The 18,095-nt window shown below is 41.4% G+C and overlaps 1 protein-coding gene across 3 annotated transcripts in view; it reads right to left on the bottom strand.

The window, feature by feature from the left end:
- The window catches only part of LOC137373686 (TOG array regulator of axonemal microtubules protein 1), a 167,627-nt gene that overhangs the window by 131,306 nt on the left and 18,226 nt on the right, over positions 1–18,095 (bottom strand). For all 3 annotated transcript variants that reach the window (XM_068038853.1, XM_068038854.1, XM_068038855.1), the window contains exon 2: positions 5,362–5,503. In XM_068038853.1, coding sequence (XP_067894954.1) covers positions 5,362–5,503 — 142 coding nt within the window. The remainder of the gene's footprint in view (positions 1–5,361; positions 5,504–18,095) is intronic.

Genomic DNA, 18,095 nt, shown 5'->3' with positions numbered 1-18,095 from the left:
CTAAGCAAAAGTCTAAACAGGAAATATAATGCAGACAAGGTGTTCTGTTGCTTCCAATTAATTGGTAAATAAGAGAACGTGCAATTTATTTCTACAAATGAACCAAAATCAAACTGTAGATGACTTTTATTTTGTACAGTGGCAATATGTTTTTTTCATGAGACGAACACCTTTCATTCTTGCATACTATTTAATCATTGTTTGTTTATGCACTGAGGTATTTGGTGCTAAAACATTACATTTTGTCTAAATTGTTTGCATTCAACTAACGTGCAGAGAATAAAAGATGTATGGGACTTTGGAAAGCCAAGACAATAAACTGTGTTTTGGTGACATCACAATTCACAATAAAACTTAGGCCTCTTAAACTGCTACCACAACTGTTTTAAGATTACCACAACTTGTATCAGTAAAAGAATTTAGTGGAATTACTGCACTTATAATATTTTATAATGTTTCAGTTACAAAGTATAAAGGAACAATGGTAAAATAATCTTACAATTGTTAGGTAATACTGTAAAATTATGGGACTAGACAGCGATGTTAGCTTTAACTTCACTAATTTTAAGATGGCGCCAAATATTATCTGGACGAGTTAAAAACACCTTATAGTAACAGACCCTTTTGCTCTATGGCAAGATACAAAGAAAACTTGGGTGGTAACAAGAAACAAACTTCAAGCACACAAAAATTAGAACTAGGTGTATTACAATAAAAATACAACACAATCTCCAGGTACATAAAGGAGCTCAGGAGGGCTAATTTTAATTGTAATGATTTGTGTTATCACCAGAACGCAACATTATTGTTTTGGCTTCCAAAACACCACATATCTTTTACTCTCTGCATATTAGTTACACATTCTCATTTTAGACAAAATGTAAAATACTTTTAGCACTATACTACAAAGCACATACCCAAAATATGACTAAATGATATGCAAGAGTGAAAGGTTCTTCTCAGGAAAATCACTGCCAGTGTGCAAAATAAAAGTTACTTTGTTTTTGGTTCATTTGTAGAAATACATTTCATATTCTATTACCTCCTGCAGCATATACTCACTGCGCACAAGAAAAATATTTTAAAATAATTTTGTTTCATAGTGTCAGCTTGGTTTTGTGGGACTACCTGAGTCATAAGGTTATTGGTCAAGCACCACAGGAAAAAAAGAGGTTGGTGCCATAATGGTGGTATTGTAACAAGAAACTAACGAAGCACCGAAAATTCTGCTCAATTGATCTTTCTGCTATACATTGAACCAATAGTAAAAAGGTTTCTGTAGCAACAATGACAGGTCCCTTAGCCAAACAAAGCATTTCCATAGCAAAGTCAGTTCTGACTTCTCCAGAGCCTTTAAATTTATTGCTTCCATTATGTAAATCAAGGTCAGAGAAAATATCTTCAGAATTTATTCAACTATTTTATGTTATGCCCTGCAATATTTCTAACTTCTCCTGTTTACTTAATCCAGTCGAGCAGTGTTCAGTCTGTTGAAAAGTCAATAACTAAAAAAAAAATTCCTCCGGATACAATGTTGGCGTCTAATTGATCTTCAGCCTTTTATCTAGGGTTTCACCCGGCATTAGGATATTCAAGTCATAATCAATATTTTCACTCAGCAGCTTTCATATAACAGATTTGAATAATAAAATGCTTCAGAGATACAACTTTTAAAACCTCACTCTTGCTACTTAGCTCAAGATCATTACTTTAATCAACTTTATATTGTCCACTAAATTTTATTTGGTTAGGACTCCACTGTACTTTCAACATTACTTGCATCATGACCAGCCATTTTCAGGAATAGTGCAGCAAGTCAACAAATGCAATTTTTTGGTCTTAAGATGTTGGCTCTAATCAGCTGTGTACTGGATAGACATCTAAAAAGACAAAGAAACAAAGTGAAATGTATGCCAGAAGTATAGAAATGCACAGCCGAAAGAGGAAATGATGGTTAGTGAGGTACCACACAGACCATGGCATACTGTGAAAGTTATCTTATTCACACACAACCAAGAATGGTATCTTTCAGTAGCAGACTATTACATAAAGTTTCCATTCATCAGAAAAGTAAAAAATTTAAGAGCTACAATAAAGTTCTTTTCTTGACAATCCATAGATGATGGTGCACCTTCTCTTTACCCCACTGCAGCTATTAGGTCCCAATGATATTACGTCCCAATGATATTACGTAGAGACTCTAGGATATTGATGCAGTGATGGAACATACTGTCTGAAGGGGTGGTTTAGTTGAGCACTTGAAATGCCATAGCACACAAGGCTACGGGCCAAGTGCCGGAAAATGGAATGAGAATAGATAGGCTTGATGGCTGGCGCGGACACAGTGAGCTAAAAGGCCCATTTCTGTGCTGTATAGCTCTGACTCTATGAAGGAACAGCAATACATGTTCAAGTCAGGATAGTGTGCGACTGACACGTGATGACATTCAGACATTGCTGCTATTGCCATTCTAGTGACAGAGGGCCACAGTGGAGTGAGTACTGTTGAAGTAACCTTTGTGAATTATTGCTGTGCATGCTGTAGATCATATATACTGCAGATCATATATACTGCTTTACCCTAGTGGGTGCCAAGCTTTGTGTATTTTTACGACTGCGCCCATCCAGATAAATGGTGAGCATTCCATAACACTCCTGACTTGAATAGATGGATAGAAAGGTCAAAAGGTGAGCACCTCATCGCAGAGTACCCAGCCTCTGCCCTACTGATGTAACCATGATTCTGATATGGCTGGTCAATAGTGAGTCCCAAGACATTAACCGGGGATCACAATGTGCAAGTTAAGAAGAGATGCCAATGTTACCTGCTGTTTTTCAGTACAAACACAGGTGTTATTCAAGCCCGGCAGTAGGTTGGGATGGGCAGCTTCATTACAGGAGGTGTTGTGAATGGAGCTGAACACTGTAGACTCATCAGTGAGCAGCATTACACCTGACATTGAGGAAAAGTCATTGATGAAATAAAAGAAGATAGTTGGGCCAACAGAACTTCCCTTTAGCGCTACCCTGGAGTTGCAACAATTGCCTTCTGCCAACCATGACCAGGTTCCTTTGCAGCACGTGTAACTCCGGCCACTGAAGGTTTTCCCTTTGATCTCCACTGAGATCAGTTTTGCTAGGGCTTCTTGGGACCATACTTGGTTGAATGCTGCTTTGATAATGAAGGCAGGTACTGTCAGCTCTCGACTGCCATTAACCTCTTGCATCCCTATTTGGATCATGGCCATGATGAGGTCTGGAGCCTAATGGTTCTGAGTCTTGGTGAGGTTATGAGTGAGTAGGTGCTGTTTGGGAGCACAACTGACAACTCCTAATAAACATGTATCGGCAATTATGATTATGTCAGGACACTGATTGACTGTGGCAGCTCTCCCAACCTGTTATTTGGCAAGACTTTGAACGGTTGATTGAGCTGAGATTTCCCAAGTCTTGTCCTGATGCATGCATTGGTCCATCTGATTTTTTTCCTTAAAAGTGCTGTTTATGAATCCCACAAAGGTATATTCCAATTGCACTATAAGTGTCTCAACCAGCATTAACAATTTAAACTTTGGGCAAAATTTACTTGAAGTTTGAAATTTTATTTTCACATTGTGCATGAAATAAAACTTCTATTTTCTTTCAAGGCATGTGGGCATCGCTGACAAGGCCAACATTTATTGCCCATCCCTAATTTCCCTTGAGAAGGTGATGGTGAGCCGCCTTCTTAAATTGCTGCTGTCTGTGCGGTGAAAGTGCTCCCACAGTACTGTGAGGTAGTGAGTTTAGGGCATATTTCCTTTCATGATTTTTCCCCACCCCCCCCAAACCCCACAGTTCACATTTCTCTGCATCTGCCACCTAACTGCTAACCTACATTCTACAGGCTTGTTCTACTCAAAACACCGGCTGCTGTTTGCCACCTCCAGCCCGACTCGCCACTTGTAATCGATTCCGAGTGGACACCAAATTGCATATAAGATTCCTTTGTTTCAAACACAAGTATAAATGCATTTCGGTATTCAAGCAGTAATTTAGAGAGACGTAAAACGGTATTACCCCGTTCCTCCTCTGGGTACAATGCACAGTCTAGCTTGCCCCTTCCACTGTGGCATTGCAACCTCCACAATTAGAAGCTGTTTCATCTGTGTTCTTATAACTCTTTCAGTCACGTGACTCCCAACCACACCATAGCTGTCACTGGTTAGCGAGGAGCATTCGGAAATTCGAGTACCCCATTTTCTCCCTTACCAAACACCACCTGCCCCACCTGTGGCAGATTGTGTGGATCCAGAGTTGTACTATTCTGTCACCTAAGGACCCACAACCCGAAAGTGAAAGAAAGTCATCCTCGTTCCTGAGGGACTGCCCAAGAAGGAGGAGGTTAGCACCTTCCCAGCACTGCTTATACTGCATACTTACTAAATTGGCTGCTTGATCGAGTTAACCTTTATTTCATTTTAGGTATTGCAATAACACGAGATGTCTCAGTCAGACTTATAATGTTTACCAGTTGTTTTTCCCATTGTTTCAGGTAATCACAGATACTAGCACTTCCTTATCTGATGGTGACCTCCCGAAGCAATTAAAAAAGTTACAAAAGTGTTTGTGTTCTCTCAGTGCATCAACAGTTGTTTTTAGGTTTAAATTAAGTATATCTGACTGCATATGGCATGATGGTAAAGTAGGTAGCGAAAGACATCAGTTTCTAAATCCTTATAGACCCTATAGAATTTCTAACCCCTCATTACTTAATCAAAGATGCTAATTGATAGTTATACATTTGCCATGACAATCGCTGCATCATATGATTAAGTCAAGATAATTAAAACAATAAATATAATTGCTTGCACTATTATAAAACAAATGGAAATTATACAATACCTATTGGGATGTTCCCATATTATAGACCAATTTCCACCACTCATGACCCCCTAACTTTAGTATATGCTGCTCAGCAGGCTCGTTGTCCTGAAGCATGTTCTAGGCTAAATCTTACACATCCTAGACACCAAAATGAAGAGCTGTACCAGACAAATAAGATGAACTTAATCTTTTGAATTTAATCTACATTGGGCGAGAGCTGATCCATATCAGACAGAAGATTGGTGTTAGCGGTCTGTATAACAAGGTAATGTTTCATGCAAGGCTTTTTGTTGAAAATTCAGGCAATTATTCAGGAAGACAGAGATTGGTTGGTGGATAAAGAAGTTCTGTTATAAATGTGGGGACAAAGTAATGAAACCAAGTACTGTGGAAATAATGAGCCAGAAAGTAAAAGTGCAGGAGTGGTAACATTTACAAATCATCTATTGTCCCCTCGTGTCTTAGCATAATACCAACAAATCTCAAACATCTTACCAGAGTTTGTCAGACTAGCTAAGTTATTCTCAAGATTTGTACTTCTGACATTAGGTTTTCTGGTAAAAAATACATCAGTGGCTTGCTTCATTTGACTGGTCCTTAGTTTTGGAGACAGCTGCACATCACTGTATGGTTGAACCTTCAAGAAAAAAAATACATTCTATGTTAAGTTTTTTCAAAAATAATTCAAAGCTAAGTGTTATGATCAATTATTTAGTCAGTCTTAAAAAAAAACTAGTAACCTTTATCGATTATTCACAATCTATATTATATTCCAGTATTCAGTTGAAGTGGAATATTAAGTAACATTTGACTCAGTTCATAGATCGACAATGCATTGGCCTGTAATTTGTGGTTGTAACGACGGTGAAACTGTCAGCTCTCGCCATTACTGTGTAAAACTGACAGCACTTCTGGGACCTGCACACCCACAGTTAAACACAGAAATACGGAAGTTGCTGTCAGTGATATTCTACTACTCCACAGGGTGCGCTGTTGCAATCTTTGCAGATGCAATCAACACAGAATCAATGATTTGATGCAAAAGTCAATTTTTTTTAAAAACACACTATTGCTGTAAAAACCTTGTTGAATGAAGTGTACAGAGTTATTAATGGTGTATTAGTCAATTACTGAACATCTCTGGTTTGAGAAACTAATTTTATAAGAGTGGAGTGTCATTCCCTCAACTCCATGATTTCTAGAATACTTTTTTCTTAAAAGCTTGTATTTCAGTTTCACTCTTAATCCCATGTATGTATCCAAATCTTCATTTTGCTTTCTGTAAAACAATTACGAAGTGAATTATAATCCATGCTTTTTACCTCCTGGTTTGCTTTGGCTGCTTAGCCTGCTTGATGGTGTCACTGTTGTTGGATGCACAGATCTGTTACAGATGGCTCCAGATTGAAAGTCACATCAGATCAGGAAAAATCAGCACTCCTTCTAAATCTGTGAGCAGCTTTCTTCAAGGTCGGTGGTAAGCACCTTCCCTTTGTCGCTGACCGCAAAATATGGGCCATTATGTTATCCTAACTCACTGAGTTACATCACATGATGCTAATATTTTTTCAACGCACTGTTCTGCTCCAAAAGACATTTATTTAAAAAAATACAAACCACATCTAATCACTAGATTTTAAACCTCCATTGGCACTAATGAAAAATGCAATGCTCATCAGTCATTATGTATACAAAGATTTCCTTAGCAGTGAACCAAAAAACAATCATTGTAGTTTGATCTACCAGAAACTTAAGACAAAAACAAAATCTGGTCTTGCTGCTTTGGAGAACATTTTTTCAATATTATGGTAGAAAGAACCTAGACAAATATGAACTTCCAGAAAAACATCAAACTTTCTAAATATTTCCTCCAAGAACAGTTCTTTTTCAGAATACACGACTTCAGTTACACTAAATATTCAAATTGTGTATTTTCTGTTATATGACTTTTTCAGTTGTACTGTAGAGAAAATGTAGATTTAAAATATTTCCTATTTATTAAAAGCTTGGGACAAGATTATTCAGCAAATAATATCATGCGCAACAGAAAGACACTAATACTCACTAGTGAAAACACATGCAACAGATTACACAAAGAATATAAAATGTTTTCACTAAAAACTTTATTCGCTTATGGTATGTGGGCATCGCTGGAAAGGCCAGCATATATTGTACATTCCTAATCGCCCTCGAGAAGGTGGTGGTGAGCTGCCTCTTGAACTGCTGCAGTCCACGTGGTGAAGGGACACTCTCAGTGCTGTTAGGGAGGGAATTTCAGGATTTTGATCCAGTGACAGTGGAGGAACGGTGATATATTTTCAAGTCAGGATGGTGCGTGACTTGGAGGAGAACATGCAGGTGGTGGTGTTCCCATGCATCTGCTGCCCTAGTTCCTCTAGGTGGTAGAGGTTGCGGGCTTGGCAGGCGCTGTTGAAGGGGCCTTGGCGAGTTGTTGAACTGCATCTTGTAGATGGTACACAGTTGCCACTGTGCATTGGTGGAGGGAGAAGTGAATGTTTAAGGTGGTGGATGGGGTATCAATCATGCAGGCTGGTTTGTCTTGGATGGTGTTGAGCTTCTTGAGTGTTGTTGGAGCTGCACCTATCCAAGCAAGTGGAGAATATTCCAACACACTCCTGACTTGTGCTTTGTAGATGGTGGACAGGCTTTAGGGAGTCAGGAGGTGAGTTCCTCCCTGCAGAATTTCCAGCCTCTGGCCTGCTCTTGTAGCCACAGTATTTATATGGCTGATCATTTACATTTCTGCTTAATGATCATGATAATCCCCAGGATGGTGATGGTGGGGGATTCAGCGACGGTAATGCAGTTGAAAGTCAAGGGGAGGTTAGATTCTCTCTTGTTGGAGATGGTCATTTCCTGCCAGTTGTTTGGTGGGAATATTACTTGCCACTTAGGCTGAACGTTATCCGGTCTTGCCACATGCGGGCACAGACGGCTTTAGTTTCTGAGAAGTTGCGGATGGTACTGAACAATTTACAATAATCAACAACTATCCCCACTTATGTTGGAGGGAAGATCATTGATGAAGCTGATGATTGTTGAGGTCTTACACCATGAATAACCCCGCAAGTTACCAGTTAATAACTGATTACAAGAAGCTTTCAATACACACTACAGTCTTTGCTTCAAATGTTATAATCTTTGGGAGCCACATGGTCAAAAAATTGATAGCCTTTATAAGACATCAGATTATTTCAAAACTGAAAGGTCAAAGTAAATTTGGAAAGTTTTCAAGGTGGGATATCTACATCTTACACAGCCGGGCAACATTCCCTTTAAAATATCATTTATGTGTGAGGCTAATATTTTTCAGTGCAAGATACCTTTAAATTTGCTTGCATGATATTTAACAAAGAACAAGATGTGCACAGTTCCTTCTGGGCGGCTGCACATGCATGCAGATTAGCAGGAACAATGCAGCTGGGACATTTCAAACTTGCCCATGCATCATTCAGACTGTCACCAGGAGCTGCTACCTTTACAAATACTGAAGCAAGGCCAGCAATTATTGCTCATTCCTAACTGCCCTTAAGAATAGCATAACTATTAGATGTCTGAATTACTTTTGCAATCACTACTTTCTAATCCCGATGCGACTATTCAATTACTCAAGATTATTTGAAGTTTTAAGAATCCAGTAATTTGAATGAATCAGTCAGCCAATATGCAGTTTAAATTGATTGCTGTTTAAATGAACGTGCTGACTGCTGTTCATTTCCTCTGATATTTTAATACTGTTGTAAATATGCACAAAGTCATTAAATCACTGTTTTGCCAATTTGCCATTTTCCACTATGTAGCTGATGTTGGTTAAATAGATTGAATCCAATTCTTTCTTCATGCTTCCCTAACAGCATTTAACAAAATGTAGGATCTCTACTTGCGTGTCATTTGTTGATGGATCTGTGGGCTTAAATGAATGCTGTAGAAATGGAGTACTGTTCTGGCCTGAATGGGTAAAGAAGTTTTTGGTTCCTCAAAACATATAATTTCTGCTTTGACAAATCTAAGAACAAAATTAATTCCAGCTGCTTGTTCTGTAACTCAGTCAAATCTGCATTCTAACAGCTGCAATACCTGTAGGTGATTTTTTGTGAAAATGAGGGATGTCTGTACTGGGATCTGGAATATTTTCCCATTTTAGTGTCAAATATCAGCATCAAGCACTCCCGGATCAACTATATTACAGACCATTAAGGTGTTAGCTAGTTCCCTCCTGCCAATAAAATGCTTTAAACAATCTCAAAAGCAACTTTGAATATATAAGCACAATTTCTTTCACTTTCGATACAATATTATGTGCAGTTTGCCCTGGGACGAGGATGTTCAAATGTACCACAACAGTAAAAAGGCAATCGAATCTCATCTCAACCAAAATAGCCTTTCAAATTACTTGCATTTAAGCAAAGAGTCTGAACAACATGGTGCGCTGACTTTTAAAATGTCAACTAACTGGCACAAACTCATTCCCCTACAGATCATTGGGATACATCAAGGTAAAAAGGGAAGAAAATAAAAAAAATGTTCTGTACTTCAAACTCTCTTGCAATTAGCCAATAATGGCAGGACTACGACTGGGCAACTCAAATACTATCCAACACGAGCACTTGCTCACTATATTATGAACAGATAAGATCAGGAATCCATCAAAAGAAAACAAATGCATTTATACAGTGCCTTTCAAGAAATCAGGGCATCCTAAAACACTTCACAACCAATGAAATAGTTTTGAAGTGTAGCCACTATTATAATGTAGGAAACGCAGCAGCCAATTTGCACACAAGGTCTATAAACAGCAATGTGGTAATGACCAGATTATGAGTTTTTTTTTCAAAGTAATGTTGGTCGAGGTATAAATGTTGGCCAGGGAAGAACTCCACCGCTCTTCAAAATAATGCCATGTAGTACGACAAAAACTCAATCATAAATTGGTGCTTTTTATGGCCCACCTGAGAGGGCATCAAACCTACTCCATTACGGAGACGTGGATATCACAGGGGCAAGAATGGATGTTGGATGTTCCGGGGTTTAGATGTTTCAAAAGGAATAGGGAGGGAGGTAAAAGAGGTGGGGGAGTGGCATTGTTAATCAGGGATAGTATCACAGCTGCAGAAAGGGAGGTCGTCGAGGAGGGTTTGTCTACTGAGTCAGTATGGGTGGAAGTCAGAAACAGGAAAGGAGCAGTCACTTTGTTGGGAGTTTTCTATAGATCCCCCCAATAGCAACACAGAGACATGGAGGAACAGATTGGGAGGCAGATTTTGGAAAGGTGCAGAAGTAACAGGGTTGTTGTCATGTGTGACTTCAACTTCCCTAATATTGATTGGAACCTCCTTAGTGCAAATAGTTTGGATGGAGCAGATTTTGTCAGGTGTGTCCAGGAAGGTTTCCTGACTCAATATGTAGATAGGCCGACTAGAGGTGAAACTATGTTGGACTTGGTGCTTGGCAACGAACTAGGCCAGGTGGCAGATCTCTCGGTGGGAGAGCATTTCGGTGATAGCGATCACAACTCCCTGACCTTTACGATAGCCATGGAGAGGGACAGGAGCAGACGGGATGGGAAAATATTTAATTGGGGGAGGGGGAATTACAATGCTATTAGGCAGGAACTGGGGAGCATAAATTGGGAACAGATGTTCTCAGGGAAATGCACGACAGAAATGTGGAGGTTGTTTAGGGAGCACTTGCTGCGACTGCTGGATAGGTTTGTCCCGATGAGGCAGGGAATGGATGGTAGGGTGAAGGAACCTTGGATGACAAGAGATGTGGAACAGCTAGTCAAGAGAAAGGAGGAAGCTTACTTAAGGTTGAGGAAGCAAGGATCAGACCAGGCTCTAGAGGGTTGCAAGGTAGCCAGGAAGGAACTGAAGAATGGACTTAGGAGAGCTAGAAGGGGACATGAAAAAGTCTTGGCGGGTAGGATTAAGGAAAATCCCAAGGCGTTCTACACTCATGTGAGGAACAAGAGGATGGCCAGAGTGAGGGTAGGGCCGATCAGGGATAGTGGAGGGAACTTGTGCCTGGAGTCGGAGGAGGTAGGGGAGGTCCTAAATGAATACTTTTCTTCAGTATTCACTAGTGAAAGGGACCTGGTCGTTTGTGAGGACAGCGTAGAACAGGCTGATATGCTCAAACAGGCTGAGGTTAAGAGGGAGGATGTGCTGGAAATTTTGAATGATATGAGGACAGATAAGTCCCCGGGGCCAGACGGGATATACCCAAGGATATTACGGGAAGCGAGGGAAGAGATTGCTGCGCCTTTGGCAATGATCTTTGCGTCTTCACTGTCCACTGGAGTAGTACCGGATGATTGGAGGGTGGCAAATGTTGTTCCCTTGTTCAAGAAAGGGAATAGGGATAACCCTGGGAATTATAGACCAGTCAGTCTTACGTTGGTAGTGGGCAAATTATTGGAGAGGATTCTGAGAAACAGGATTTATGATTATTTGGAAAAGCATGGTTTGATTAGAGACAGTCAGCATGGCTTTGTGAGGGGCAGGTCATGCCTCACAAGCCTTATTGAATTCTTTGAAGATGTGACAAAACACGTTGATGAAGGAAGAGCAGTGGATGTGGTGTATATGGATTTTAGCAAGGCGTTTGATAAGGTTCCCCATGGTAGGCTCATTCAGAAAGTAAAGAGGCATGGAATTCGGGGAAAGTTGGCTGTCTGGATACAAAATTGGCTGGCCCATAGAAGTCAGAGGGTGGTAGTAGGTGGAAAGTATTCAGCATGGAGCTCGGTGACCAGTGGTGTTCCACAAGGATCTGTTCTGGGACCTCTGCTCTTTGTGATTTTAATAAATGACTAAGATGAGGAAGTGGAAGGCTGGGTTAGTAAGTTTGTCAATGACACGAAGGTTGCTGGAGTTGTGGATAGTGTGGAAGGCTGTTGTAGGTTGCAACGGGACATTGACAGGATGCAGAGCTGGGCTGAGAAGTGGCAGATGGAGTTCAATCTGGAAAAGTGTGAAGTGATTCATTTTGGAAGGTCGAATTTGAATGCGGAATACAGGCTTAAAGACAGGATTCTTGGTAGTGTGGAGGAACAGAGGGATCTCGGGGTCCATGTCCATAGATCGCTCAAAGTTGCCACCCAAGTTGATAGGGTTGTTAAGAAAGCGTCTGGTGTGTTGACTTTCATTAACAGGGGGAGGTTATGCTGCAGCTCTATAAGGCCCTGGTTCGACCACACTTGGAATATTGTGTTCAGTTCTGGTCGCCTCATTATAGGAAGGATGTGGAAGCTTTAAGAGAGGGTGCAGAGGAGATATACCAGGATGCTGCCTGGACTGGAGGGCATGTCCTACGAAGAAAGAATGAGGGAGCTAGGGCTTTTCTCATTGGAGCGAAGAAGGATGAGAGGTGACTTGATAGAGGGGTACAAGATGATGAGAGGCACAGATAGAGTGGATAGTCAGATACTTTTTCCCAGGGTGGAAAGGGCCATCACCAGGGAGCATAATTTTAAGGTGATTGGAGGAAGGTTTCGGGGAGATGTCAGAGGTAGGTTCTTTACACAGAGTGGTGGGTGCGTGGAATGCGCTGCCAGCGGTGGTAGTAGAAACAGATACATTAGGGGCATTTAAGCGACTCTTGGATAGGTACATGGATGATAGTAGAATGAAGGGTAGGTAGTTAGTTTGATCTTAGAGTAGGTTAAAGGTTCGGCACAACATCGTGGGCCGAAGGGCCTGTACTGTGCTATGTTCTATGTTCTACTCCATCCAGACTGCATGTATATTGATTCTATAATGGATTTTCTACAGCAGTATATTTCCAGTCAGACGAGAAAGGAGGCACTGCTGGACCTGGTTCTTGGGAATGAGGTGAGCCAAGTGGATCAAATATCAGTAGGAGAACATTTAGGGGACAGTGATCATTGTATCATAAGGTTGGCTCTGGGAAAGGACAAAGAACAATTTAGAGTACGAATAATTAATTGGGGGAAGCCAACTACAATGGTGTAAGAATGGATCTGGGCTGAATAAATTGCAATCAAAGGTTGGCAGGAAAAACAGTAGCTGAACAATGGGCCACCTTCAAAGAGGAGATAGTTCAGGCACAGTCAAGGTATATTTTCTCAAAGGGGAAAGGTAGGGCAAACAAATCTACAACTCCCTGGTTGACAAAAGAGAGAGAGATGAAGATGAAGAAGTGTGCTATGATAGATGTCAGGTGGCTAATACAATGGAGAACCAGGCTGAATATATTAGGTTCAGAGGGGAAGTGAAAAAGCAAATAAGAGAAGCAAAGAGAAAGAGTAAGAAGAGAGACTGGCAGCTAAGATAAAAGGGAATCCCAAAGTCTTCTACAGACATAAAAATAGTAAAAGAGTGAATTAGAATTGGAACATTACAGCGCAGTACAGGCCCTTCGGCCCTCGATGTTGCGCCAACCTGTGAAACCATCTGACCTACACTATTCCATTTTCATCCATATGTCTATCCAATGACCACTTAAATGCCCTTAAAGTTGGCGAGTCTACTACTGTTGCAGGCAGGGCGTTCCACGCCCCTACTACTCTCTGAGTAAAGAAACTACCTCTGACATCTGTCCTATATCTATCACCCCTCAACTTAAAGCTATGTCCCCTCGTGTTTACCATCACCATCCGAGGAAAAAGACTCTCACTATCCACCCTATCCAACCCTCTGATTATCTTATATGTCTCTATTAAGTCACCTCTCCTCCTCCTTCTCTCCAACGAAAACAACCTCAAGTCCCTCAGCCTTTCCTCGCAAGACCTTCCCTCCATACCAGGCAACATCCTAGTAAATCTCCTCTGCACCCTTTCCATAGCTTCCACATCCTTCCTATAATGCGGTGACCAGAACTGCATGCAATACTCCAGGTGCGGTCTCACCAGAGTTTTGTACAGTTGCAGCATGACCTCGTGGCTCCAAAACTCGATCCCCCTACTAATAAAAGCTAACACACCATATGCCTTCTTAACAGCCCTATTAACCTGGGTAGCAACCTTCAGGGATTTATGCACCTGGACACCAAGATCTCTCTGTTCATCTACACTACCAAGAATCTTCCCATTAGCCCAGTACTCTGCATTCCTGTTACTCCTTCCAAAGTGAATCACCTCGCACTTTTCCGCATTAAACTCCATTTGCCATCTCTCAGCCCAGCTCTGCAGCCTATCTATGTCCCTCTGTACCCTACAACATCCTTCGGCACTATCCACAACTCCACCGACCTTAGTGTCATCCGCAAATTTACTAACCCACCCTTCTACACCCTCATCCAGGTCATTTATAAAAATGACAAACAGCAGTGGCCCCAAAACAGATCCTTGCGGTACACCACTAGTAACTAAACTCCAGGATGAACATTTGCCATCAACCACCACCCTCTGTCTTCTTTCAGCTAGCCAATTTCTGATCCAAAGCTCTAAATCACCTTCAACCCCATACTTCCGTATTTTCTGCAATAGCCTACCGTGGGGAACTTTATCAAACGCCTTACTGAAATCCATATACACCACATCCACTGCTTTACCCTCATCCACCTGTTTGGTCACCTTCTCGAAAAACTCAATAAGGTTTGTGAGGCACGACCTACCCGTCACAAAACCGTGCTGACTATCGCTAATGAACTTATTCTTTTCAAGATGATTATAAATCCTGTCTCTTATAACCTTTTCCAACATTTCACCCACAACCGAAGTAAGGCTCACAGGTCTATAATTACCAGGGCTGTCTCTACTCCCCTTCTTGAACAAGGGGACAACATTTGCTATCCTCCAGTCTTCCGGCACTATTCCTGTCGACAATGACGACATAAAGATCAAGGACAAAGGCTCTGCAATCTCCTCCCTAGCTTCCCAGAGAATCCTAGGATAAATCCCATCTGGCCCAGGGGACTTATCTATTTTCACACTTTCCAAAATTGATAACACCTCCTCCTTGTGAACCTCAATCCCATCTAGCCTAGTAGCCTGAATCTCAGTATTCTCCTCGACAACATTTTCTTTCTCTACTGTAAATACTGACGCAAAATATTCATTTAACACTTCCCCTACCTCCTCTGATTCCACACACAACTTCCCACTACTATCCTTGATTGGCCCTAATCTAACTCTAGTCATTCTTTTATTCCTGATATACCTATAGAAAGTCTTAGGGTTTTCCCTGATCCTATCCGCCAATGACTTCTCGTGTCCTCTCCTTGCTCTTCTTAGCTCTCCCTTTCGATCCTTCCTGGCTAGCTTGTAACTCTCAAGCGCCCTAACTGAGCCTTCACGTCTCATCCTAACATAAGCTTTCTTCTTCTTCTGGTAAAAGGCGGAGCAGGGAGGGGGAATAGCTGAGGTATTAAATGAATACTTTGTATCTGTCTTTACCAAGGAAGAAGATGCTACCCAGACCACTGTGAAAGGGGAGGTAATTAATACATTAGAAGGATTTAAAACTGATGAGGAGGTATTAGATAGGTTGTCTATACTTAAAAGTTGTTAAAGCACCAGGGCCAGGTGAGATACATCCAAAAATAATGAGAGAAGGGAGAGCAGAAATTGCAGAGGTACTGGCCATAAACTTTTCAGGACAAGTGGCAGATGAAGTTCAATGCGGAGAAATGTGAAGTGATTCATTTTGGTAGGAAGAACACGGAGAGATAATATAAAGGGTACAACTCTGAAGGGGGTGCAGGACCAGAGGGACCTTGGTGTATATGTGCACAAGTCATTGAAGGTCATAGGATGGGTTGAGAGAGTGGTTAATAAAGCATACAGTATCCTGGGCTTTATTAATAAGGATATAGAGTATAAGAGCAAGGAGGTTATGTTGAACTTGTATAAGACACTATTTCAGCCTCAGCTGGAGTACTGCGTCCAGTTCTGGGCGTTGCACTTTAGGAAGGATGTGAAGGCATTGGAGACAGTGCAGAAAAGATTCACGAGAATGGTTCCAGGGATGAAAAACTTCAATTATGAAGATAGATTGGAAAAGTTGGGATCGCATTCCTTGGAGAAAAGGCAGCTGAGAGGAGATTTTATAGAGGTTTTCAAAATCATGAGGGGTCTGGACAGAGTGGATAGGGAGAAACCGTCCCCACTCATGAAAGGATCGCGAACGAGAGGACACAGATTTAAAGTGATTGGCAAAAGAAGCAAAAGCGACACGAGGAAAAAGTTTTTCACGCAGCAAGTGGTTAAGGTCTTTAATGCACTAAGGATGTGGTGGAGGCAGGTTCAATTGAGGCAATCAAAATGGAATTAGACTGTTCCCTGAAAAGGAAGAATGTGCATGGTTACAGGGAAAAGATGGGAAATAGCAATAGGCGAATTGCTCATTTGGAGAGCCTCTTTTTTTTTTCTTCTTTTGGGCCTCCTTATCTCGAGAGACAATGGATACGCGCCTGGAGGTGGTCAGTGGTTTGTGAAGCAGCGCCTGGAGTGGCTATAAAGGCCAATTCTGGAGTGACAGGCTCTTCCACAGGTGCTGCAGAGAAATTTGTTTGTTGGGGCTGTTGCACAGTTGGCTCTCCCCTTGCGCCTCTGTCTTTTTTCCTGCCAACTACTAAGTCTCTTCGACTCGCCACAATTTAGCCCTGTCTTTATGGCTGCCCGCCAGCTCTGGCGAATGCTGGCAACTGACTCCCACGACTTGTGATCAATGTCACACGATTTCATGTCGCGTTTGCAGACGTCTTTATAATGGAGACATGGACGGCCGGTGGGTCTGATACCAGTGGCGAGCTCGCTGTACAATGTGTCTTTGGGGATCCTGCCATCTTCCATGCGGCTCACATGGCCAAGCCATCTCAAGCGCCGCTGACTCAGTAGTGTGTATAAGCTGGGGATGTTGGCCGCTTCAAGGACTTCTGTGTTGGAGATATAGTCCTGCCACCTGATGCCAAGTATTCTCCGAAGGCAGCGAAGATGGAATGAATTGAGACGTCGCTCTTGGCTGGCATACGTTGTCCAGGCCTCGCTGCCGTAGAGCAAGGTACTGAGGACACAGGCCTGATACACTCGGACTTTTGTGTTCCGTGTCAGTGCGCCATTTTCCCACACTCTCTTGGCCAGTCTGAACATAGCAGTGGAAGCCTTACCCATGCGCTTGTTGATTTCTGCATCTAGAGACAGGTTACTGGAGAGCCAGTGCATACACAAAGGGCTGAATGGCCTCCTTCTGCTGTTACTATTCTGTTATTCACTGTTAAATGGGAATGTTCAACACAGAACATTGGCAAGTTGATCCTTTTTTACACAACTGTCCTGATTTTATAGTCAGCAGTGAAGCAATGGCACTCACAGCTGACCTCGGAAAAAGCCCACAAAGATCTAGCAATCTACGTAGCACGGATTTCACCTCTCCCAACATTAGTTCGATTCTGCCGCCAAGTCAAGGGGATCGTCAGGCATTCAAAAATGCAGAGTAAGCAGCCAATCACGCTGAAGAATTCTCAGACAGCAAACGAGGAAGTAAAATGCACTGAATATCCTTCACTTTTATAAACTTTTCAGAGAGTGAAATAATATGTTCATGTGTATAATAATATACACATTAAAAGCTAAAATATCAAACTTTAAAAAAATCATAAAACATGGAATTTTTCTCAGTAGAAAAATTTGACATTACACAAATATCTAATTAGTTTTCCAGGACCAGAGGTTCTTCAGCAGTAGTTGCGGCTTGGTATGCCGTTAAAAACCCAGTTACACCTCATTTTAAAAAAAAACAAAATGTTACCCTCGTCAAACAGTGATATTACAACCTAAAAGGGGAAGTTCTCATCAGTAATTTCTAATGGATTGCAGGCTGTGGAGATTTCAACAGAGAACCCTATAGAGAGGCGTCGAATCATTGGCAGCAATTTCTGGATTTCCGCAATTAACTGCGCATATGCATACTCCAGAAGCTGCTGTCAGTTTCGTTGCTACTACAAAATCTGGGCCAAAAAATACAAGCTACCCTCAACTAATGTCTGCATAAAGGTGAATGATGTTATCAGAGAACTTTTTTCTTATTATTGGGAGCCTGTAATTACTTAGTAAAGAAAGACATATGGTACATGCCTATGAACAGTTAAATGTCCATACAAATGATTGATATTAATAGAGCGTCCCCACCCTAAATGAACTTGCCTGGCAACTATAACGTAGAATTAATTTGGTTTTGTGCTGTATGGTTACTGCAGGGATAGAGTAAGGAAACAAAACTTTTATTCTCCAGCTAATTTTTGCTCTT

This window comes from Heterodontus francisci, chromosome 9 (assembly GCF_036365525.1).
Source record: "Heterodontus francisci isolate sHetFra1 chromosome 9, sHetFra1.hap1, whole genome shotgun sequence".
Lineage (NCBI taxonomy): Eukaryota > Metazoa > Chordata > Chondrichthyes > Heterodontiformes > Heterodontidae > Heterodontus > Heterodontus francisci.
The sequence above is the reverse complement of the archived record's forward strand: the minus strand, read 5'-3'. Positions and strand labels throughout refer to the sequence as shown.